Source organism: Clytia hemisphaerica, unplaced genomic scaffold, assembly GCF_902728285.1.
Source record: "Clytia hemisphaerica strain Z4C2 unplaced genomic scaffold, Clytia hemisphaerica genome assembly, whole genome shotgun sequence".
Taxonomy (NCBI): Eukaryota; Metazoa; Cnidaria; class Hydrozoa; order Leptothecata; family Clytiidae; genus Clytia; species Clytia hemisphaerica.
In genome coordinates, this window is record NW_027103979.1 from 915,745 (window position 1) to 941,040 (window position 25,296).

General features: G+C 34.5%; 2 protein-coding genes across 6 annotated transcripts; one reads left to right on the plus strand and one right to left on the minus strand.

The window, feature by feature from the left end:
• Positions 1-268: 268 nt before the first annotated feature.
• LOC136810953 (uncharacterized) lies at positions 269-11,867 on the minus strand. Of its 2 annotated transcripts, XM_067067546.1 has the most exons (4): positions 11,672-11,867; positions 3,018-3,084; positions 1,567-1,941; positions 269-1,356 (listed from the first exon to the last, which is right to left on the minus strand). In XM_067067546.1, exons 2-4 carry the CDS (start codon positions 3,078-3,080, stop codon positions 1,000-1,002), a joined length of 795 nt encoding a protein of 264 aa, XP_066923647.1. In that variant the 5' UTR covers positions 3,081-3,084; positions 11,672-11,867; the 3' UTR covers positions 269-999. The 2 variants fall into 2 exon arrangements, with proteins under 2 accessions (XP_066923647.1, XP_066923646.1); XM_067067545.1 differs by lacking the exons at positions 3,018-3,084; positions 11,672-11,867 and adding an exon at positions 2,179-2,572.
• Positions 10,607-20,741, plus strand: LOC136810949 (uncharacterized). 4 transcript variants are annotated; one of them, XM_067067540.1, is made up of 2 exons: positions 10,607-10,662; positions 19,413-20,741. In XM_067067540.1, the coding sequence occupies exon 2, from the start codon at positions 19,416-19,418 to the stop codon at positions 20,640-20,642; it is 1,227 nt and encodes a 408-aa protein (XP_066923641.1). In that variant the 5' UTR covers positions 10,607-10,662; positions 19,413-19,415; the 3' UTR covers positions 20,643-20,741. The 4 variants fall into 4 exon arrangements, with proteins under 4 accessions (XP_066923641.1, XP_066923640.1, XP_066923638.1 ...); XM_067067539.1 differs by lacking the exon at positions 10,607-10,662 and adding an exon at positions 15,688-15,751; XM_067067537.1 differs by lacking the exon at positions 10,607-10,662 and adding an exon at positions 17,274-17,442.
• The last annotated feature ends 4,555 nt before the right edge of the window (positions 20,742-25,296 follow it).

A 25,296-nucleotide genomic window follows, 5' to 3' on the forward strand; every position in this document is an offset into this window, starting at 1 on the left:
TCAGAAACGGGCAATTCTTCAGTAATGATTTAGTCTCAATCAGGGCCAGTGAAGCAAAACTAATATTGTAATCATAATTTTCTATTTCTATTGTAAAAACAAAAAGACAAAAATTCAACTTATAAACTATATAGATTTTATACAGAAAAAAATGTTTTCATGCAGTAAACTTTAAACGTTTTTTTTTAATCTATAAGCTTTTGAACAAAAAAGATGGTGATGATTTTGGGAGGGTTTTGTAGGGGATATTTATTTGGAGACTTTGTCATGATTTTTATGATGGATTTTTAATTTATTTTCTTATCCAAACACTCTCTCTAGATGAAGAGTGACGTCAAAAAGAGGAAAAATTATAATATAAAAATAACAATGAAAAATAAATTTTCCTGGTAATTTATAGGTGGCGGACAACAGGACATTAGGTGACATTATTGACCTGGTCCACGATGAAAAATGGGCTTCAATGGGCTGTTAAGGTACTATATATAATTTTGCTTGATAAAACTATAACTACATTTACTACAAATATTTTATTGCTGATAATACAATATGAATAGTGGGAACAGACCTTTATACCCATGACTGTAATTCATGGTATTACTATACAAAAGCCTTTCTGGTTAACGAATTTGGGAATCCTTCCTTTGGCTTTAGCCCCAAAACTAGTCTTGTTTGGATATAAAGGTCTCATGGTGGGACTTGATGACGGTTGTGTATAAAAATAAGGTATTGTCTACAAAAATAATATATAATTGTATCTCATACAAGTCGATTATAAACCCATTTTGTTAAAAATAGTAATATTTTCGCAAAATAAAAACCACTCATCTAACAAGTGTCAAAAATAGTTTCTTTTTACTTCTGTGTGTTACTGTACAATTCAGGGGAGAATCGCCCACCCCCATATCCCTCCATGCTCCTTTAAAGAAAATAAAAAGAACATTTTCGAATTGGAAGTTTATGTAAGTGGTAAACAAACATCCCCCATAGTCTATTTATTTATCCAAGGAAATTGGCGTTCAATAGATTGTCCTCATTCACGACCTCGTGACCATTGATAATTTCAATACATTTATAATACACCTCTAGATATTTGTATACATCCAAACACGTTTGATCGTGGAAAAAGAATTTGGTGCATCTGATCTCACACATGGTCGTTCCTTCACAAGCATCCTTGACTTTGGTCAAAAACAATGGAGTTGTTGGGCAGTATTTGTTGGCCACCAAGTTTCCTGTGTGTTCTGTACATAAACCGAAGTTTCGTCGACCCCAGAAAGCTGAGATGATGGAAATATGTTTATATTCGTTGCAACGTAACCATGCAGTGTCTTCTTCGCATTTGACTGTACCGTTCTGCAAAAAAACAAATCAAGAAATTTGTTATTATTTGCTTATGATGATCCATGTAAGTCTAGAACAATATTTTTTTATTTTATAGACGCGCACAGATCTATACCAAATAATATTTGATCATATGGCAAGACACATTGTTAGACTTCATTCAATGTGATCAAGGAAATTCAATAATGATGTGATGATTTAAGAAGTGTGAAATATACTTACATATCTGATAGGTGTTGCACCAGCATTTCCATCTCTACCAGGGGGACCAGGTGGACCAGGAATACCAGGTTCACCACTACCTCCTGGCCATCCAGGGGATCCAGGGAGACCACCAGGACCAGGGAGACCATCCATACCAGGTAAACCAGGAGAACCTGGAGGTCCTAAGAATCCAGCACCCCCTGGGATACCAGGTGCACCTTGAAGACCTGGCTCACCAGGCATACCAGGTGAACCAGGGTTTCCAGCCATACCTGGGTTACCATCATGTCCAGGTGGACCTTGAAGACCTTTGAGGATGAAACCAAGTGTTACATTCTGATCTTTTAACAATTTGTTCAATAGCGGTGGGACGGGTGAAACTGGTAGTGACAGCTGAAATAGGAGAACAGAAACGGATATCAAACATGATTCTTTTCAACTAATTCATTCAAAATGAACTTTTAATTAACAAATTTGTGTTAACTTGGACATAAATATTTTTCTAAAGAAAAGCTCTCGTCAATGAAAGGAAATTGCTACTTCAAATACATGCTTCGCAGTATCGTATAAGATAAAGATCCTTCCAAATCTACATGATTGGCGTTAATTTAGCAAACCAACCTTACGTACCGTATTATATGGCAAGGTTACAATAATAAAGGCTATTGGCAATATCCATAAAAACATTGATTTATATGTTCCCATCTCCTAAGAGGCTGTGCCCTCTGTTTGGAACATTTATCAAAATAGCCAAAAAACAATAAGTCACTATAAATCTTTTTCTCTCGATGGCGATATTTTATTATCCTTCTACTGTCAACAGTAAAAGACTTGAATAACTCTTCTTTCTTAACAATCGATCAACCAGTGATGCGACTTTAAGTCATCCTGTTCCATTCTTCAAAAATTGGCCATTTACAAAAAATTCAATTAAGGCTAAAACCACCAATTTTGTTCAAATTTAGCCTTAACTTTTTTTGGTGTAAAATTTCCCCCTTGAGAGAAGATTTTTTTTCAAAATTTCTGCTTGAAATTTTCAGTTTAAAATTCAGCATGATATAAATCATGCATGAGTGATTTAGTTATAAGTGCGTGTAGTTTATTCATTGTATCCACCTATTTGTTTTGAGCAAACACTTGTTTTGTGTTCTGTTCTCGGGAACACCTCTTTAAAATGTATTTAAATCCTTCTTAGCTAAAAAAACGATATTATGTTCCTTTAGGAATCTTATTAGAATATGATCGTAGGATTTGGAAAAAGATTATCGAGAAAATATGTATATTTTTTCTTAACTTTTCAAAAAAAAAAAAATTCAGTTTTATTTTATTGCTAAAGAAATTAATTGCCATTTAATAGGAACATCAAGGTTGGTTAACCAGAAAAAAGTGTTTTCAAAACAAGTAAACATAAAACACAAACGAACAAAACAAAACAAAAATTAATTAAACAACAATAAAAATTTAATTACCGTATAATCAGCTATCAGGATTATCCCCAGTGTGACTATAACGATCGAAGGTAGTAACCTCATCTCCCTGTATTATGATGAAAACATTAAAATAATGATTAAGTTTTTTGTACCAAGCCGGCCTTACTTGAGGCTTGTAAATTTTTATATTGACTGCTACTCGACAAGCAGTTATAATTTTTTTCGAAATCACAACTACAAAACTTTGAGGTCGCATCTATCTATTCAAAACAGCTGTTTTCACAAAATCAATTTAGCAAACTTGTTTATTGTGAAACTCTTTGTTGATTCAAACTGAGTGTCTATAGTATATTCAATTATCATACAGAAAGTGTGCTAACAAGCGATTTAGATCATCCCGAATACCATGAATAATTAATTCATTTCTAAAAGCGTCATTTACTTAATTTGAAATTAATAGTTGTGCGGCTTTCTACCGCTCAAAAAACGCTATTTCTTTCAAGTCAATCTTATTATCTTTTAACACTTCCTTTCTATTTTGATAAACAACCAATTAATAATACTAATTATCAAAAAGTTTTGTTATAATTCTCGTGAATAAACTTTATTGCGAAATAGCACCTGCTGTTTATAATACTGCAACTTTCGAAAATCAGGTTGTCAAAAAACAAATTAACAAACAAACAAATAAACAAACAAGGCAAAATGTTCGAGCACAAGAATAAAAGAACGAGAAGATATGTCACCATTGACTTATTCCTTCAAAGTCTGTCATCAAAAAGAAAAGTTTAAACAAACAAATGAAACAAAAACAAACGTATATACAATTTAAAAAAAAATACCTCATTCACATAACATTGTTTAAACAATTTACGCACAAAACTGAACCTGGAATTGATCAAGCAATCTAAGCGTTAAAATGGTGAAAAATTGGTATAAAGCTATAAAAACCTCAATCATTCTCTCTATCAATAAGAACTGTATAAGAACAATTTGGGGCTCAAAGTGCCAAAACAATAAGAACAGCAACACCTTTTTTATCTGCATTTTCTCAATTTCAAGCAATTTGGGGGTTAAAGTAGTAAAAATAGGGTAATCAATTACAATTACACCCTATAATAGGAACATGATGAGAACAATTTGAGGCTAAAAAAATAAGAATAACCGAGCTTCAGAAAAATTTTACTTGTTCTTATAAAAAAGTGTACACCTCAACAAAAATTTACTTACCTTTTTGGTAAAAACTTTTTTCAGCCCTAGTAACCCTTGAAAACAATAAGAGGTGCATTATGATGGAAAGGGACGTTTTTTTCCGAACACACTTTATAAGAAACGAACTAAATCTGAAATTAATTAAAGTAGCCCCCTCCCCTTCAGGGCTCCAAAGGTGCACAATTTTGCGACATAAAATTAATTTTTTACACAAAGACTTTCTAATGGTACTACTTATTGAATTGAGCAAACATTTTAGACATTTGACCGGATTGGAAAATGGCTGGACTTTTAAATTTATTTGAAAGGAGGAAATTTTAATTTTTTTAGATTTTTAATTCTGAAAAGAATTAGGTACCAATTCCTAAATAATTATCTTCTGGATACCACCTCTTGGCGATAATTTGACACTGATTTCCTCGACCAAAATTTCAAATTTATTACTTTTTGCTTTTCCCAGACCAAATTTACAATTAAGTCAATTCAATCGACTAAATTGTCAAATAGCTTCACTAGCCCGAAAATAAATCTCAAATATAATTGGACGTTTAAAAAGTTATGTTCGGTTAATAAAGGCGTACACAAAATGGACTTGAATTTTAGGTTTAAATTTTCAGGTAAAAATTTTTAGTCTTGTATGAAAAAAAAAGTCAGCGAACAAAGTTGTCATGTGATTAAAAATGAACAAAATTCTGTAATCGTCTCAAAACTTTCGTCTCTCTCCCCGACATTTTTACTCCGATAAGATATGTACCCCATGATACTAAAACATTTAGGAGATTTTTATGGTATACTACCGGGTGTTTTTAAATTATATTGTAATTTGTTCATGTTTCATTTTGATGAAAAATGTTTCAAGTGGCCACAGACATTTATTTTCATTTTCTTACTCATACTCATATATATTTTTGGAATGCATGGTCAAATTTTGCCACTTGTTGGTATCATGTATTTTACATACCGGCCTCAAATTGCCCTTTTTACTTAGATCAGCCCTAGGTTTCCATATCTCATAATTTATTTGGAAAAGGCTACAAAATTTAATCGTAATCGGATTGCAGCGGCTATGCGTAAAGTTATCATTTCGATTAAAATAGTACCGTTCTGTAAAATACCAACCATGCAAGTAATCAAACTGAAATTTTTGACTGTTTAAGATGTTTACTATCTATCAATAATGGAAAATTCTAGCGAAAAGTTTCATTAGTTGCTGAATTCTGGAGGGAGGGGGAACCGACCGACCCACCTCCAAAATCTAGGTTTGGGTGACGGCAAATCAACATTTTTTTAAGTCCAGCCCTAAGGAAAACTTTTTTTACTTGAATGGGTGTGTTGAAAATCGGGTCTAAGAGCCACTGTCTAAAAAAATCGGACAATAACTAACAGGTCATATTAGTGATGTTAGTACTCGTGAAAATTTCAAGGTTTAACAGTCTGTGCCACTAACTCGATCGGGAAAATTCTTCCGAAATGGGAAGAACCTTCCCGAACGGGAAGAACTTACTCTATTTTTTTCTGCCCATTTGGGAAGATTCTTCCTCTTTGGGAAGTTGAAAATTGACTGTACGATGACCGGCGAAAGTCGAAACTTTTTGGAGGTGAAAAAGCATCAAATTTTAAGGTTTTTCACCGAAAGAAAAATAAACTTCACCGTAGAAATCTTGTTAAATTGTGAAAAAACTGCGTATACTTCCCAAACGGGAAGTTCCAACCCATCGAGTTTTCCTTATTTTCCCGCTTCTTCCTGATCTGGAAGTCTGTTTTTTTTAACTCTTAACCATTCATTACCCGTTTGGGTGTTAAGTTAATTTCCCGTTCGGGAAGGTTCTTCCCATTTCGGAAGAATCTTCCCGATCGAGTTAGTTGCACAGACTGTCCAACTCCGAGAAGTTCTCGTTTTATGGTTCAATTCAGCGATCCGATTTTAAGAAATGAAATTTTGTGAACATAGTGTACTTTTTGACTAAATTCTTTACTGTATGGTTGCCGCAATAATAGTTTTAACTTCAAGAAATCGTATAAAATAGCTCAATTTTGACTAAAACCTATAAAACAAATTTGTAGTGATCCAATTTTCATATTTCAGAAATGGCTAATAGGATACTGATTTTAAGCCTCTAGTAAGTCAATAAAGTGAATAACCTGGGAAAATTTTAAGAACATTTAAGCCTGAAAAGAAATTTTGGCGGGAATTTATAATTTGGCGGATGACAGAAAAATTTATATTTGGAGGGAATTTAATTAGGCGGATAAAGGATATTTTGGGCCAAAAAACTTCTATTGAATTTCAAAAAATTTATATTTGGCGGGAACTTGGAACAGCCAAAATCTACTGGTTTTTCGAGCCTTGAAAGCAAAGATCTAAATTTATATCTTCTTGAAGTACCCATGAAACAGTAACAGAAAAATTAAAATAAGACTTTTGGATTTTTTCATAAAAATGCGCTAAAGGCGCACCCAATATTTTCTGCCTCAAAAAGTTGCTTCTTTGCCTCTTGGTAAAATACTTAGTACCAGATATTTCTTTTGTTTTTTGGCTTATGAGACTTTAACAAGATAAAAAAGTGCCATAAATCATTTCTTTTTCCGTTTTCGCGAGCATTAACTTTAGCGAACAGCCCTAGATTAGAATTTTTAAAGTTTCGTGTAAAGGCCAAAAGTCTGATGGTGTTAATTTCACGAAAGCTCAAATTTTTTTAGAAAGCATTTTTATCACTCTCCTCGTGTAGATAAGGTCATTTCTAAAAACTTCTTGCTATTTACACCAATTGGTTTTGAAAGAAATGTTCAATTATAGGAAGAAGTGCAAAACTGTACAAAATTTCAAATTTACCTAAATATTAGCGAGGGCACCTTTTTCACCTCTTTGACAATTTCCCTCCAATTTAATACGGCGAAAGTCCTAAATTATCAAATTGTAAATAATTATATTTACGAATCAAAAAGGATCGTCTTCGATTTCCAAGGGCTGCACTCGTCGTGCATTGTTCTTGCCTTTTACAGTATGCTATTGATTTCTGTTTGTACTGTGATTTCATGAGCAAAGGTTGGGCTGTTCCATAAGATTTCATTACAGGGAGCTTAGACGAACCTTTTCAAGTGAAAACAAATTTCTTGGAAAAGTGTAGATACCCCCTGGAAAAAGGCAAGATTTGATTTGCAAAAGAACCCTTGGAAAAATCCCCTTCATGTCTTAAAGTGAGGGTGAACGAACTAAAATCAGTCGTTCACCCCCTGGAAATTCAAGAATATAACTTTTTACCTCCCTGGAAAAATGTAAAAAAACACTTCTTTAGACCCCCTGGAAATTCTTCTCGCATTATCCCCTGGACATGTTCGTCCACCCCAATATATGGTCATAAAATGGAATGGCCCATTGAAGTTAAACCTTTCGTGTTTAACCTGGTTTATCCTTCATTTCGTAATTTTGAAAATAATGTCAAATTATTCCACTCACAGCTATCTTAACCCTATTCTGTTCGGTGGTGAAACTAATGTTAATAACTCCTGAAATAATAGAGCTTTGGACATGAAATTTTCTGTAAATTCCCAATTTTTATTTAGCTTCAAAGTAAAATTATTTTTCACCCCTAAAATTTTTCAGACCTTGAGTATGATGTCATCTCGGACAGTGATGTTTCATAAAAAATGACACATTTCTTATACAAATTTATTTTTTATGTCAAATATATCGTTCAAACCGGAGTTAATTATATAAATATCATTAATATTTCGGGTTTTGCATGATGAGTGACGTCATCAAAAAAAAAAAATTTGTCAAAAGTTATCTTATATGACAAGGATCACGTGTGCTAAATTTCATCCAAATAGATCAAAGATTAAGGGTGGTACAGGAAAAGCCCCCCCCTAGTTTTAAACCGCCCCTAAAAAAGCCTAGTATGGATAGGGTTGATCTTTTTTTGCTTTTTAGCCAACATAAAAATCTAAATTTCCTCAAAACTGGAATTGCTGTAAGGCGAGACCAATTGAATTTGTTGTTTTACGGGCCAAGCTACCCAAAAAAGAGGGTCGGTCGGTCGGTCGGCGAAAAATAAAAATAAAAGTAGAATTTCACCCATGAAGTCTCCAAGAAAGGCAGCAAAAACTACTAAATCTTGACAATAATGCGAAATGGAAAATAAAAAGACACAAAAAGCTCAATATGAAAAATTGAACATGAAATTCTCAAAATTTTGGCCCGTAAAACAACTGAACAAATTTGTCTCGCCTCCTCGCCTAAGGAATTTTGAATGTTTCGTGTCGAAGATATGGACTTTAATAATTTTCACCATTACATTAACTTAACCGGTCTAGAATCTAAAATCTGAGAGAAAATTCGGAATTAATTTTTTTATGAAAATTTTAATTCCTCTAAGACATAAATTACGGAAAATTTAGATTAATGGCAAACTAAAGCTCATTATCATGCGAAATAAAGGTCCTTGCGATTGTATTTCCAAAAATTTGAAAGGTTGATATTTTACATCTAATCGTAAAAATCTTTATCCATTTAACCATTAGGGTAGATCATTTAATCAAAATTCTAGTAAATGTTGCAGAGTTCATTCTTTTAGATTTTATAGAACTTAGTAAAAATAGAAACATGGCACACGCGGCACTTAAAGGTTGTGTTTTTAAATAAGAGTGATATCGTTTGCTTACTCATCAATTTTAATTCACAAACTTTTTCACATTGCATTGATACGGATGTGGAGCAAGATTGGTCAGAAAGAGGAAAAGAAAATTATTTTTTTTTGTTTATATCAGCACAATATAACAATTGAGAGACACTGTCCTGATATGAAATATTTGTCTGATATGAAACGGAAACACTTATGTAAAAAGAAAACCTTTAAGTTCACCAAAAAGTTTATAGGAGGCCTTATTAGTGAAAAGTAACTCTTAATTATTTTCCCTTAGAAGGTTTTTCGAAAAGTGGTACGGCTTTAGATTATCTTTCCAGAAAGTCAAAATTTCAAGTTCAAAAGTTCAAAAGATTTTGCTACCACACTCCACAAGAGGAAGAATTGTATCTTTTATATTATGAGACATTTTATTCATTTTATTTTTTAACGTTTGGCATCTTTGCATCATCATCTTCGTATCAAAAGTTGTGAGAAAATGAAAATTTGATTTTTTCCTCCTCGTTACGAGGAAGTTTGTGGTGAGATTTATGAACAAAGATAATTTAGTTTTATTTAGAGGCCGTGTTTCCCAGGAATTATCTTGTTACACGTTTTATTTTTTATTAGAACCCAGTTTATAAGAACATTGAGGCTGAAATTTGTCAAAAAATTAAGAACATCGTAAGAACATGCCCAGGCTCAGTTTTGAAAAAAATGATAAGAAACTGCAATTTTTTCCTCTTTTCAAGCAGTTTAAACGAAAATTAGGGATGGATTTTCGAAAATCGAGAGTCAAATATTGTTCAAATTTTACCAATTTTAAGTGCTCTTTATTTTGCTTGATATTGTCGATTTAGAGTAGTCTGAAAAAATAAGAACGCATTTAAGAACATTTTAGGCTGAAAACTGCTAAAGATAATAAGCACATCCAGGCTCAGCCAAATTTTAGATGTTCTAATAAAAAATAAAACGTGTACATTTGATAAGAATTAAAATTCGTTAAAATTCAGGTACTTACAAAGTAAATGTAGCTGCTCAGCCAATTTTAAACATTACAGGCTGTGTTAAGTTCAACCAAGGCTTTATTTATGATGTCGACTATACCAAAGTGAGTGCTATAACTCCATTGACATATTTTTCTAGAACAATGAGACTCAAAAATGCCGAAAAATGAGACAAATTTAAGAATAATGTTGAGCCTTGATTGACTGAATTTCAGACCAATCAAGTGTCAAAGTAGTAAAATAGGATATAAAGCCTTGAATATTGGCCCAAAAATGGGAACAGTTAAAGCGTTCCCGTTTCATATCAGACACATATTTCATATCAGGATATCATATCATGTCTCGCTATTGTTATGTTATGCGGATATAAGCGAAAAAATGTTTTTCTTTTCCTCTTTCTGACCAATCTTGCTCCACATACGTGTCAATGCAATGTGAAAAAGCTTGTGAATTAAAATTGATTTAGTAAGCAAACTATATCACTCTTATTTAAAAACAATCTTTAAGCGGAAAAAGTTCTTTTAGAAAAAGAGCGGGTCCGAATTTTTAACTAGTAATATTGTAACACAGCATCAGTGTCGAATTTTGTGTGGACTTTTCAATAAAATTGGAGACTTAAAATACTAGTATGGGCATTTGCTAATTTTTAATCCTTTAAATTGTTTTTCTCATGTAGGTGTGAAATATTGGTTGGATCAGCCAAAAATGAACATAGTATCAATTCGATCAAGTTTTTCAGTCACAAGGCACATTATTTTGGAAGATAAGTCATGAACAAAATTCAAGGTGAAAGGGTAATCTACCCTCCTCGTAATTAAGGAACGAACAAACTTGTGGATTAAGGTTAGTGCTTGTTTAAGTTCTATAAAATCATTATATTAAAGAAATTTTTCTTTTGTGGTGGTGATGTTGGAAATCATAATGTTTAAAATTTAAACTTTTTTGTTCTACTTTAAGGGCAGAAACTTTCGCGGGCAGAAACCTTCGCGTTTTTGGCATTTTTTCGCGAAAGTTTTTGCCAGGTAAGAAATTAAATTTCGCGAAAAATGAAATTTTCCTAAAAATCGCGAAAGTTTTAAAAGCCGAAGAGAGTCGATATTATCAATATTATCGCAGTGACTAGGATTCGGAATGGGAAGAAGAAGTGCAAATAGTTAATTTTTCATTTATTAGCATATCACTCTTTCGATCGAAGAAAAAAATGAGATTTGAAATAATTTTCACTTTCCCTAGCCACTCGCGAAAGTTATTGTTACTAAAATTGAACATTAACAAAAAACCGCGAAAGTTTCTTCCGTAAATTTTCTTAAAAAAGTAAAAATCGCGAAACTTAAATCCGCGAAATTTCGCGACTTTTCGGTCCTGCGAAACTTTCTGCCCTTAAAGTACTTTGTTATTCTCCTGCAAACTTTTCTGCGCTTGAATTGAATCGTTAGTATGGTATGTATAAACTGAAGAGGCTTGTTCCTTTGTATTAAAATAATCCACTAATTGGGGACGAAACAACCGGCGTTTCTACATTATTGGAACTTGAGATCAATCTGTATGTGACAGGAATATAATTCTAATACATTGATGAATGTTAATAAAATGTGAAGATTTCAAATGCAAAGTAGTGTTTCCTGAAATGAAGCTGCAGTAGGCATTTGCAAGATAGCATACAATGATCATTTGATCTTTTGACCACATGAACAATTCCCTTTAAAACAGAAACACAAACTCTCTCCATCACGAGAGATCTTTAAACCATAACAAAACATTATAAACTCATAACTAAACTCAAAATCTCAAGATCCAAAACTCCATATATCATTCCCATAAAAATAACAATTAACTGCCAGGTTTTACTAACCTTGTGTGTTGAGATGCTCCAAGAGCTCCGGTACAAAAAATAAGGATTCTTTTTTAAGTACAATTTTTTTTGTGTCAGGCCGACACCTCTTATCCAGTAAAAAATAATTACTTCTTCAACCAAAAGTGTATTTTTAATTTTCACTGTTTCCACTGTTTAAAAAACCAGGCGAAACAACGCTAGTTTGGTGTTTCGTAAAAAAAAATTTCGTTTCAATAGTTTGATTCAGGCGCGGCCTTCAGTTGTTTATGTGCGCAATGCGCATGCGTTTGTTTTCTGCTTTACTTTCAGTATTGGGAAAATTACGAAAGTCGTTTGCTATTCTGTTGAACGACAAACAACCCTATTCAGTTCTCTGCTGTTTCTATTGCTTGAGTAATTATGATTTAATGGCAAACCGAACGTTCTTTCGGCATAAAAAAACACACTTTCTGTATATCGAACTCTCTATTTTTTACTGCAACGCAGCTATCTCTTCGAATAAATTTTATTTTTCCCGCCATAATTATTTTTCGAACATTCGAATAAACTGTTTAACAGCATTGAACTGGCGTTTTGTTTGTTTTATCTTTTCTCACATTCGGTATTAACCATGTTTGCTTTTATTTTCTTTATTGTTTTCTATTTACTAATTCCTAAAGAGCGTCTTTTAAATATTCAACATTGTTTCTTATCGTGCACTGCATGCAGTACTGCTTTGATTGGATTCATGAATTGAAAATAATCTTTTGTTTACATTTTCGGTTGTCTGTATTTGTATTTATTTTGAAATCAATTAATTTCGCAAAAAATAATTATACCTTGCTACATGAAATTAAATTTTACCAACTTTTTTATAATCTTCAGTTTTATGAATGACATCCCCTCTCAAAAGAGTGATACCACTAAAAAATTTAAAAATTCTACTTTTCGGATTTTCACACGAAGAATATCCGCAATTGACCGCAATTTATTTTTTCAAACTTTAAAGGAAAGTATTTTGTACGACATCGCGCGCATGAATTAGTAATGAAAGTGCCTGAAATAAGCTTTCTTCCTGGAAATGAACAAAAAATTTCGGATTCTGGAGTCAGTAGTACTTTCAATATGTGAAAATGAGGTTCAAAGCTGTTACATCATTTTTTCGAGTAGTCGGAAGACTTAAGTAATGTGTATATATTATGAGATTAGAAGATGCTGACAAATAAAACTGTTAAATTTCATATAAGGTAACCCTTAGCATAGATACAAGAAGCAAAGAATGGTGTTCTTAATCTTTTGAGTTTGAAGCCTTAAAATATTCTTGGAATGTTCTTTTTCCGGCTTTTTCAGCATTATTCGACGTACTAAATCCCTTCTAGAGCCAACATCTTTAGTGTTTTCCTATTCAATCTTCTTATTTTTCGGCCTGGAAGGCCTTCTGGTTCTTATATGCTTTGCTCTTCTTATAAAGAATGTTTAGAGGGAGTGTTTGATTGTCAGAGGTTTTTGTAACAAGAGAAAGTGTTAGCAACGTAATTTTCTTCAAAATCTTTTTAGGGCTGGTCAACCCAAATGTTTTCTCCTACCTACATATGACCCTCTTGAAGATGTTTTCACCTGAAAATTGACATATTTTTTTTTCCTTTCCCATGAATTATGGTTTTGATGAAAATACATTCGACAGACTACAGTTGACTTTCTCTAATTTGATCTTCATTGGGATAAAACTTTTAAAACTCGAATTACAGAGAGTAATTTAAACCACTTTTCAAGGGACCAACATTTTAGTTCGAATTACAGAAAGATTCGAATTATAGAGGTTCGAATTAGAGAGAGTTGACTGTATTTTCAACATACCCTTAACTAACCCTTGATCACGTCTTAAATTCAATTACACAGGTCAAATCTCCGACCCTCTGTCAACAGACCATAACACTCGGAACTACTTCTCTCATCGTGTTTTGTAAGGCTTCGGTAACGAGCATTCCAACGATGCCAGATGCTTTAATTCGAGAACCATTTTTGATCCACAAATCCAAATCAGATTGAAATGTCTTGGGAAAAATATAAAAATAATTGATAATTTTTTCAACAAAAAAAATCCGTCTTGTAAAAACGGGTAAAAAAGTTTTTCTGTACGCTGGGGTCAATGGGTGGGCAATCCAGGAGACTCTTGAAAAAAAGGTCGAGGTAAGAATTGTTTTATGGCACAATACCCACTAAAACAACTACAATAGCGCACGATCGTTGAAGGACAAAAAAGATAAGGAAACTAAAATTACACAAATCTCTTCCCCTGATAAATTTATAATGGTCTAAAACCGCCTATGCCATGGTATGCTTGAAATGTCGTACTGAATGATTAATACATATTGATTTTCCCTACGAAGCATTCGGATTCTGTTTCTCAAGATCAAATTATCGCCTCCCCCTGGGTTGAGCTGATGGTTGCAAAGAAAGGTCAGCCAAAATTTTTTGGACCTAAAGTTTTAATACAAAAATCTGACGACTTTTTAAATATCGTAGTAACTTGTGAGAAATCAATTTACGTGTCAACTTAATCATAACCGAACGTCTAATGGACGTTCTTAAAACGAATCGTCATAAGAAATTGTTTTTCACTTTAAAATGGTAGTGGTTATCACTTGAACTCTGTGATAAGTCGCAAATATCTCCCATTACATTTCACAGAAGATATTCGTTTCCTTCCTTCAATCACCGGGTTGAAAACCCGTTTCAAACCTCCATTTTGGTTTTTGTCTTGAACTTTTCTCTTCCAAAGATTTTCAAAAAATACCTATAAAGGCTACAGTTCTCCACTCGCTTCTAAACTTTCTTTTTGTTCCTGCGCCTAACTGTCTTTTTATGAGGCCCCCTTCTATTCACGCAATCACGAAATTTTTATTCCAAAACCACGAATTCACGCATTTTTTTAAAGATTTTCCCGCATTCACAAGCCCATTCACGCTGGGCTCTTCCAGAAAAAATGCGTTCATGGGGGGTGGAGGATATAATATTATTTTTTTCATGAACTACCCCTGGACATTTTGATTTTTAACCCCATGGACATGGGTTATACCCCTGGACAAACATCAAATCAACCCCGTAGACACAAAAAATTACCCCTGGACATTGAATTTACCCCCTGGACATTGCATTTTTTTGGTATTTTTTCAATACCCCTAGACAATTCATCCTCCACCACCATGAACGGATTTTTTCTGGAAGAGCCCATTCACGAAAACGGCTGGGTTGCTCCCGGGGGTACTACCCTTGTCGACCGACGGGGGTGCTCCGCTGAAGTTCGAAAAATGGACCCTACGTGGGACTCGAAATTTGCGAAAAAAGTGACCCTAAATGGGACTTAAATTCCAAAATTTTCTCAAATTTTCTACTTTTTCCCCAAATCTTCCAAAATAATAGGCACCCTACGAGGGACTGATTTTTCTATTTTCGTGTTTTTGCGACCCTACCTGGGACTCGTGGAGGTTAAAAAAAGGTACCCTGACCAGCGGAGCATCCCCGTAACCCATCTTGCCCTAGTACCCCGGGTGGCTCTTTAATGAACCAATCAAATTGCCTGATTACGGTCAGTCCCTATGAATCTGATTGAAGAAAAATGCACATTACTTTCAGCGTTATGTAATCCTCTTTGCTGAAATTCTTACAGAGAAATTTCTTTAGATAAAATCCAAGACAGAGTGATGTCAAACCACGAGGGTTGTAATCGAACTCGGTCCCATGCTTCTGACAAACGGGTAATCTGAATCGACACCACTTAGTAATTGTAACCTTTTTTTCTCATAAATATTATTTGTTATGTAAAGACTTAATTTGTTTTTTGTAACGCTGACGGGCGAATATTTCTTGGTACGGTAGTTATTCATTTCTTGGATAATCGGAAGAGCATGATAAAAGAACTCATCAGGAATCTCGGAAAGTAAAAATACCAGCCTGAGATATTCTACAATGGAAGAAGATTGAGTGTTTTTCAGTAGTTTACCGATTTTCCAGTCCGCATTTCTCGACAACATCGTAAATCGAGTATTGGTGGTTTCGTCAAAGACAATACTGGAAGAATAACCCTACCATAACTACCTAACAACTAACTAATGAAAGGTAATTAATATTTTTCTTTTGTTCCCGTTTAGGTGGGTAGAGATTTCGTCGGAAATCTGTCGATCATTCAAGCACAATACAATCTGACGGTTATTCCTATCTCTGGCCGAATTTCAGTTACTCTTCATTTTCGCCCGTTTAAAACTGGGCATTTCCACCGTCTTAAGATTCAGCCGAATTTGAAGGACCTCGTTAAATTTCATCAGTTTTAAATCTAAAATGAAAGCCTGTCTTTAAGCACTGTTTAAGTAATCATAAATTGTCTTTACACGGTATGAAACGAATATTTTCTGCCCTGTTGATATTAGCGAGATTGTGTACCTGTGTTTTTTTTCTGCGGCGGACACGGTTAAGCTTCTGTGTTGTCTCGATCCTGATCAACTGAGGATGACGGTAAACAAGCACATTAGCCGGCCTCGATTTTTCAATACAGAACTGTGGATTATTCGGAATTACTTCATTCACTTCCGACCTAACTGTAGTTAAGGTTATTGCTGTGATTTTTCTTGCTTCGAATCTGCCCACCTTTTCATAACAAATAAAAACTCCTACACATAGACACAATCTACAAGGCGCCACATAACAGTTACATTTAAATCTCCATTAATTGTGTTACCGGTAGTATGGCTACGTAGCTCAATCTTTGCCGTTGTTTTGTATAAGATTCCCATTTTCGCACTAAGATTCTTGTCACTTTCGGAATCTTTCCGCTACTTTTCGGGATTTTTCGAGATAACCGGCATGAGATTGGAAAGGGTTTGTTTCTACGGAAAATCTTGTGTTTAACTCACGAAACTGCCTAACTTTCTGAAGCTTATTTTTCAACTACCCGAAGTCCTGCTCTTTTCCGCTAGAAAAGTGTTAAGTTCGGTTATGTATTTTTCTTTAGTTATTTTCAGATTTTCACCTTATTATGCACTTAGGCAAGGTCTTGACTAGAGTGTTTTGTAAAAGAAATTCATGAATTTATTCCTTCCTAAATATTTACCTAAGTTCATCTTTAAAAGAGCCGCCAGACTTTAAAAATTTGTATTACGATTCTTTAAACGTTGGCCCCTCAAAATGATAAGTTTACTAGAAAGACTCTCCGCAATTCGATCTTTCTCTACACGTTTTTTTATAAGAACATCTTGAATCTTTGAAACCTTCGGTTGTTCTAAACTTTTTGAGCTTTAATAAGCCTAAAAATTTACTTAACATGTTCATATATTCACCATTTTGTGAGTATTTTTGTAAAATGTTTTTAACTAAATGTTCTTAATATTTTGGCCGTCGAAGCCTTATGTTCTTGTTCTAAAAAGAACGTGTAATTCGAATGAAAATGTTTTTGTCCTAAAAACCCGAATCAACGAGAATAACACGATAAGCACTAATTTTTCCCCGGGAAATCATTTCTGTAAGTCTATCTGTCTTCGCAATAAACTGCGAAATCACATGAGGTCAAATCCATAATTAATTGCATGGGGCACATTACTCTTATAAGCTTATTCATAATCAAACCTACATATCAGTTTTATTTTCAATACAGCTTAGTAAAGTACGAATAATTCTTTTTTGGTGTTAAAATGAGGATGAGAACACTTATTTCGAGTAAGCCAAATTTCGCGAAAACATGGAAAAAGCCAGCAAGTATAATCGAAGAAACGGTTGATTGTAACAATGTAGTTATGCAACCTAAAGTTGCGTTTGTGGTAAGGAAGAAACATATTTAATTTTGAAGCGAGATAGATATGTTAAGTAGGTTTGCGACCGCAGTCGAGGTCGACCCAAAGGCTCTCTTTTCTCTAGCTATCTACCCGAAGGTAGGATTTCTCCACTTACTCTTAGGTGCCAAATAAACGGGGGGGTTGGAAAATTTTCGAAATTTTAATAAACGGGGGGTACCTAATTGCCGGGGGGGGTTGGAAATTGTACTTCTGAAACCCCAAAAATAAGGTAAATATAGGCTAAAATCAGGCTATTAAGAGCAAAATAAGGGGCCTTCTCTTTGACAGCTGAAAATATTCTTAAGAATTAATAAACGTGGGGGTCCTTATAAGGTCCGGGGGGGGTTGGAAAATTTTCGAAAAATTAACAAGCGGGGGGGCCCGTTTATTTGGCACCTAAGAGTACCCTCCACCATCTTAGGAATCGTTGGTATGACCCGACTGCAACAACCTTGCGCACCGTAGCTAGCTGGATGCTCTCATTTCATACTAAAGACTTTTAATTTGATGATTCTGGCGTTGAAAAACCAGTACTGTATTTCAAAGTTTTGGCTGAAAAAAAATATATATTCTTTTGCCATTTTTACTGAGAAAATTGAAGGTCGCAATGAAGCTGCCTCTCATCATAAATCTGTATAAATGCGAACTCAAAACGGAAGTTTGATTTGCAAGAAATACAGAGGGATTCGATTCGTAGAAACAGTGTTGTAATTTTTCCAGTTGAAACGTTGAATTTTCGAACATAGATTTCGAATGCTGCAAACTCGAAATTCTAGAGGAAGGGGGGTTATGCTCTATGGATAATACTCTGGCGGCGACAGCTTTTTCAAAACATTTTAAAAACAATATATTTTGGCGTTATTTTCTTTCACTTGACTTGACGTCATCTTGCTTCAAATACGTATAAAAAACGGTGGCACTGAATCGTGGGGGACTTGTATATTATGACGCAAGGATCTCTTTTTATAGCTTTATTTGTAACTCAAATTTCATGTTTCTGTTTGCGTGCGTGCTTGTAAGCCAAATGGGACCCCGGGCCCACAATTATATTCACAGTATATTGGTTGCTATGGTAACAAAGTAGCCCTATGCCGTAAAGGAAATCTGAAACACAAAAGAAACTGTTTACGTTTTATAAGAGATAATAGCTTGTCCAATATACTGCTTTATCTTATTAATGGGGCACGGGACTTCTAATTACCCCGTTGCACAAAACTTGTTTCATTAAAGTGCACAAATAGAATAATTAACGCGAATTACACGTTTCTTTTTTATAAGAACATAACGCTTCGACGGCCAAAATGTTAAGAACAAGTTAAGAACATTTTAAGGCTTTGTGGACTCGAAACACTCGATTTCTTAGGAAAATGGGTAAAAATGGTCAAAAATTGGCTAAAATAAGAACATGTTAAGAACATTTTAAGGCTCGAAACCTAAAAAGTTAATAACATCCAAAAGCTTCAACATTTTTGGATGTTCTTCTAAAAAAACGTGTACACATAAGAAATATTTTTCACAATATTTTTCTTCCTTGTTGAGTTTTGATTCATAATATCTGTGACAACTTACCCAGTACGAACGTGAAAAGTTTTTTTCGAATTGCGCTAAAAGATGAAAAGAATACGGTATTTTTCTCGGAACAAGAAAAGTGTGCCATTATGGAAGGTTAGTCTCAAAGGACATAAATTTTGGACAATTTTAGCCTCTCAGTGTCGAGGAAGAGAGAGCTTTAAATCTTGTGTTCAGGGCCTAAAGAAGGTCACTGTAGTGTTTTGCTGTTTGACGGGTTGAGGAGGAGATCTAAATTGGAAAATCACTCAAAATATGTTTATCACAGAATTAAAGACTGCATAAATTACCGGCTCAGAGGTAGCCCGGGTGTACTTGCTTAATGATCATTGACTATAGAAAATGAATTTCGGGTCTTTCATTTTTCTTTTTCTTTTTTTTTTCAGAACATGATCTCATCGGAATGTTCGTCTCATTTCATTGCTGCATACCACGATCTACAACAAAGTAGTTGGGAGCCCAGCATCAACGATCAACAAGCCAGCAAAGATGGTGATGGTGCTATACGAAAACAAAGCAAAGATGAGGTCATCAACGGTGCAGTAATGATTAAAAACATCGAGAATATACCAGTCATTATCGGCGATTTAAAAACAACCAATCAGAATCCACAACGTGAAGAGAGCACCGATGACGTATTTGACAGTGACGAAGATACTTCTAGTCGTAAAGACCAGCCTTTAGCTTCTTGCGATGTTCCTTCGTTTTGGAAGAAAGACATGCGAGATCGTCGAACGTCAATCAATGCCGATTTCCTATCCCCCATACGTATGGATCGATTAGATCGCTCACACAGGCGAGCGTCTTTGAACCCTGAAGGCTTTCAGGGATTGCGAGTGTTATCAGCTCAATTACAAGATCAACGCTCAAATGCGTCTAGTCGTAGTGAGAACTCAGTGATGGGATTTGATAGCGAGTACGGTGGCAGCCAATCAAATGACAGCAGTGACAATGAAAGCGAACCGGAAGACAAAATCGATTTCCAAAACATTACACCACAATCGAACGCTCTGTTGCAACGTCGGCGCCGGTTAAGTGGCGTCGACCCACCACCGGATCCTAAAATGCTAACCGCCCATCAATCAAAGGTAGGAGCCCTGAAACCGCCCCTAACGAATCGACGAATGAGCGTAGATACCTATATGGGAATGAATGAAAAAACTGACAACAGTAGACCATCGCGTCGATTTTCAGTGATGACTAAAAAGACGAATTTACCGAAAATCGAAACTGGTGGATATTTAGTGAACCAAAACACTTTGAAAACTGGCTCCGTTAGGCCAGTACCTGAACGGCGTAGTAGCGTCTCCCCTTCGAATTTTAACCATGATGCCCCAGTTAGAGACGTGCGTTTGAATAGACCAATAGACGGGCAACTTGTGCGCCGTGCTTCTAGAGTAATATCAAAGGTTGAACAAGACTTGATTGAGAAAGAATTAAAATTTCTGGGAATTACTAAAGACAAGAAAGACCCTTTGGCTGATATTCGAAAATGCCGTTATCTAAGAATTAACCATGACCCTAACAATGATGATAAATGCCCGTGTAATAAATGTGAAAAAGAAAGCGGCACCTTTTCGCCGAGATCTCGGTCACATTCCGGTTCCACTTGCTGATGGTATCGTATGATTCGTTGGTTAATGTTTGAAATAGTCATTTTCGTTCTAGAAAATTCACCTAAAAAGTTAGTTGTCAAAATTCTGAATTATTTCTCAGGTTAACGTTTTTAGAAAAGTCTTTTAAAATCTAATACGTGACTGCTAGTTTCACACTACTTTCAATTCTTTTTTTTGAAAAAACTCAAGGGCAGAAAGAGTTCCCTAATATCCCGCAGTTTTCAATTTTAAAGCCTTTTTATGATCGGAACTTCAACAAGTCCTTTTTCGTTGCTATTCTCAATCGTGCCTTATTTTGTACTAAGGAGATAATCTAAAGACAATACTCCTTCCTTAAAATCAACTGGGCTAGTAGGATAGAAACCTCTGCACATTTATCTTTCATTCAAGTTTATGTAAAAACGTTTGTATATTATTTTTGTTGTATGTTTTTTGAAAAAGGTAATTTGTGACTTGCTTTTTTGTAAAATATATGTCAATATCGGAATGTTCGAAATATACGCTTGGTCCAATATCGGGATTACTGAAATCAAATTTCAATGCCTCAAGCAAGCCCCTACTTTTTTTCGAAGGGAAGCATAATAAAAGAGAATTGCTCTTCCAGCAATGTGTTTTTGAAGCCCTTTAAATAATCAACTTCACAATTGGATTTGAAGTTATACTTTTATTGTTCGGTTTGTTTTTGACCTTTTTTCACTGATAATATTTTGCGTTTAAAATTTCAAAACAGTCAGAGTCTAATTGGGTATCAATGAATTTTACTTCATGCTTCTAATCTACATCTTTTTGTTTCGATCCATTGAAACTGCTGGTATGTTAATAAGAAGTTTTGTAAATCCTTTGTAAAAATAGAGAAAATGTTTCAGTTTTAGTATATTTCAGATAGCGATTGTTTTCTTAATCGTTGTCGAACATTTTTGAATTTCTGACATGATATATTTCAACCTTTTGGACCATCAATTTTAGTGTTTTTAACAGTATTTGGTATCCTATCGTAGTAGACTGTGGTCTGACTCCACAATACATCGTGGATGAAGTGAGAGTGTTCTGGCTTTTTTCCCTAGTGTTTCAAGCCGGATCTCTTCATCAAATGTAATAAACCTCTTCTCCTCTTAGCAAAAGTAGAAAACTATATAAACCATGACTAGTGGAAGAAGGCAGTCAACAACACATCAAGTTGGTGAACTACTATCTCTTCGCAAAAGCAATGACCAAGAATATCATTCTTCACGAACCAGGAACAGATCAAACCATCTCAAACCTCCGGTACAAACAAATTTATCAACTAAAGTGAGCCGAAATCAAGGCCGTTCAACCAAGGAGACAGATGGCCACACAACCAAAAAGAAAAAGCGAAGCGGCGAATTTTCATCCGTTTATAAGTTACCTAAAATTGAGAACAAATATCTTATCAATCAAATGCCTTCCTTGAAGAAAACCAAAACTTTGAGTAATTTACAAGTTCAACGTCCTCTTTCGCCATTACCAGAGCCTTCGTTACCATCATTGTCTCCAGGGGCAACTATTACCGTGGAAACAACAGAGAGACGTCGTTCATCAAATAATCAGTTAGCACCTTTACTGCTAGATAAATCAACCGAGCGGCGACGATCGTCAAATTTTGCGGCACCTCCGCCACTAGATGTCGCACAACGTACTCGTCGCACATCCATATTTGATGGGAACCTGAGAAGAGCTTCCAGGATCATTGATCGCTTCGAACAGGAATTGATTGCTAAAGAAATGGAAATCCATTCAGGGGAAAATATACCAGAAAAGAACATTTACGAAGAAATAAAGTACTGTCGATACATTCGTCGTAGAAATGAGCACGAGGATAGTCCCTCTTGTCCCTGTAATAAATGCGAAAAGCCGCTTTTTTAACCGCTTTTTTAGCGCAATGAATATCCTAAATTTGTTAGTTTTTTAATGTCGAATGTTCTTAGGTCGATTCCCCTTAGGGGATGGTACAATTAATTTATTTACCACTTTTTTAACAGCCTTTGCAGATCGTTAGTTGCCAGGAGCATAGAAAAAAACTGTGGAATATGGCATATACTTTAATCGTAGAAATTTTAGCGAGACTAATTTTAGTCAGGAAAATCTTGATTTTTTTTGGATTTATTTTAGCGAATCACGATTTCAAGAAATTTCGCGTGGATAAATTTTAGCGAATACTCGTATTACGTTATTGAATGAATTCGTTTTCTAGCATTTCTTTGCACTGAAACCCTTCCTATTGATAAAAATGTATCAAGGCAATATAACCAGAAATTTTGCACGGATAAATTTTAGCGATCCGTCGATTCGGCGTGTTTTAGCGAGGAAAAACTCGCTAAAACGCTAAAATTAGTCTCGCTAAAATTTCTACGATTAAAGTATAATATTTAAAAACTCGACCCTGGGTTTAAGACACAGGCTAAGCTGCTAGCATCCACTAACGGATTCGTGCTCCTTTTACTACCTGCGGTTTTGAAGAGGTTATTGATTCTGACTAGACACAAACATTAGCGTGACAACATCGATTTAAGAGACCACTCTGAATTTACCTTTTCCACTGCAAAGACCCCTTTTTGACCAAGAATCTTACACCATAATTTTGAACCCTCATGGATACAAACCCTTAGAATCTGTTGATCCCTTCATTTATAAATCTTTTGAAATTGTTGACCCCCCCCCCCTTGATCCTCCCAACAAGTCTTAACATGGGTGTCTGGTTGCCTATTTCTTGAATAGCAGTGGAAAATAATGGAATAGGAGCGTTCACCAATATACTCGAGGATATTAGGGAAACCTTTAAAAGGAAGATGAAATTAAAACTACATGTTTCTTGTCTTAATGTTACTCAATCAAGCTTCTCATACACGGACGAACCATTTGGTCTCTGTTTCTCTTGTTTCATATTTCTATCATTATTTTCATATTTTGAAATTTCGTTTGTTGCATTTGGATAGTGTTTATGGTGTTTCTGTTGGTGAGATTGTAGACCAGTCAAACGTTAAAAACTGTTTCTGTTTTGAAACATGAGAGAAAGGATGACAGCTGTTCCTTAAAATTTCCATACAGGGGGATGGACGAACCTTTTCAAGTGAAAACAAATTTCTTGGAAAAGTGTAGATACCCCCTGGAAAATGGCAAAGTTTGCAAAAGAATCATTGGAAAAAATTATTTTCATGTCTTAAAAGTGAGGGTGGATGGACTAAAATCAGTTGTTCACCCTAGACCCCCTGAAAATTCTTCTCGGATTACCCCCTGGAAATGTTCGTCCACCCCCCTGTATGGTCATGAAATGGGATGACAGCATTTTGCATGAGCCTCTCAGAAAACGATTTGGCGTTATTTTCGAAAATAGAAAAAAAGAATTATTTTAGCGAGGCAGCAATTTTATTTTTAGCAAATTTTAGCCAAAATAAATTCTAGTCAAAAATAGTTCCCTTAAAGGCTCTCACTAATATTAAGTTATTTGACCGTACTGACTTTTTTTGGTTTTTGTGGATTAGGCCCTAAAAAACTTCATCAAAAATGGAAAAAAATTAAAATTATTTCGAATATGATAACAAAGCTTGATTTTGACTATCGCAAGCTTAAATAAACCTAAATAAGACCAAATTTCATCGAAAATCTTCATCTAGTTTCTGAGATTTTTTGTCAATTCCAAAAGGAGGAGACGGGATTAATTTCAAATTTTACCAAATTAATTTCTACACTCTTTTTTATATAAATCTATATAGTAAGGGATGTCACTGCACAAAATTTTACAACAAAAACACAAAATTCCAAAAAATTTAAAAAAATATAACTTCATAAAATACAAGAGTATATTTTTTTTGTAAATATGGAATAATAATTTATCAGTTATAAAAATATCAAATTTTTACTTTATAAATGCATATTCTTTGGGTGTGTACCCCGTATGGTTTTTAGTCCGTCCATTCTGAACTCATAAGGGATAACGAGGGCACTCAAAGTCACATTTTTCAAAAAAATATGTAAAAAAATATTATATCAAATTTTGCTATAAAAATTTGTAAACTATCATATCTGTAAAGAAACTTGTGTTTGTCAAATTTATTGTTTTGGGTTTCAGTTTTGAAGATATGTACAATTGAAAAACGATACTTTAAATTGCCCAGTCTAAAATTTCCTTATCCTCTGACCACCATCTCATCGCAATAAACAGCGACTATGAAATCCTGAAATTCCGATTTCTGTTTTTGTTGATGAAATTTTGCGACTTTAGCCAAACAAGAAGGGTATAACTAAGATGTAGGACAATCTACAGTATCCTTTAAGCTACTGTACTAGTATTTATTGCTTTCTCCCGCAAATAGGAAGATGCTTGATTTACTGTAAATTTTGGCCGAGGAAGATGATAAAGAATTGCAACGTTTGCTTATGCATATAGAATAGTTCCCAGTATTTTCATAACAAAATAGAATATAAAATTCATAGAAAAATATATTGTTTAGTTTTTAAACTCTATAACTTGGAGACATAGCAAGTAATATGGCCTAATCTAAATATTACACCACACTTCTCTACCGTCGATAATATTTATACTGCTTTGAGCAAAAAATAAATTTTGCTGATCCATGGTTTCGATGATACACCATAAAGTTGGTTCTATTAAGTCCTGTAAAAAAAGTCTTCAGAA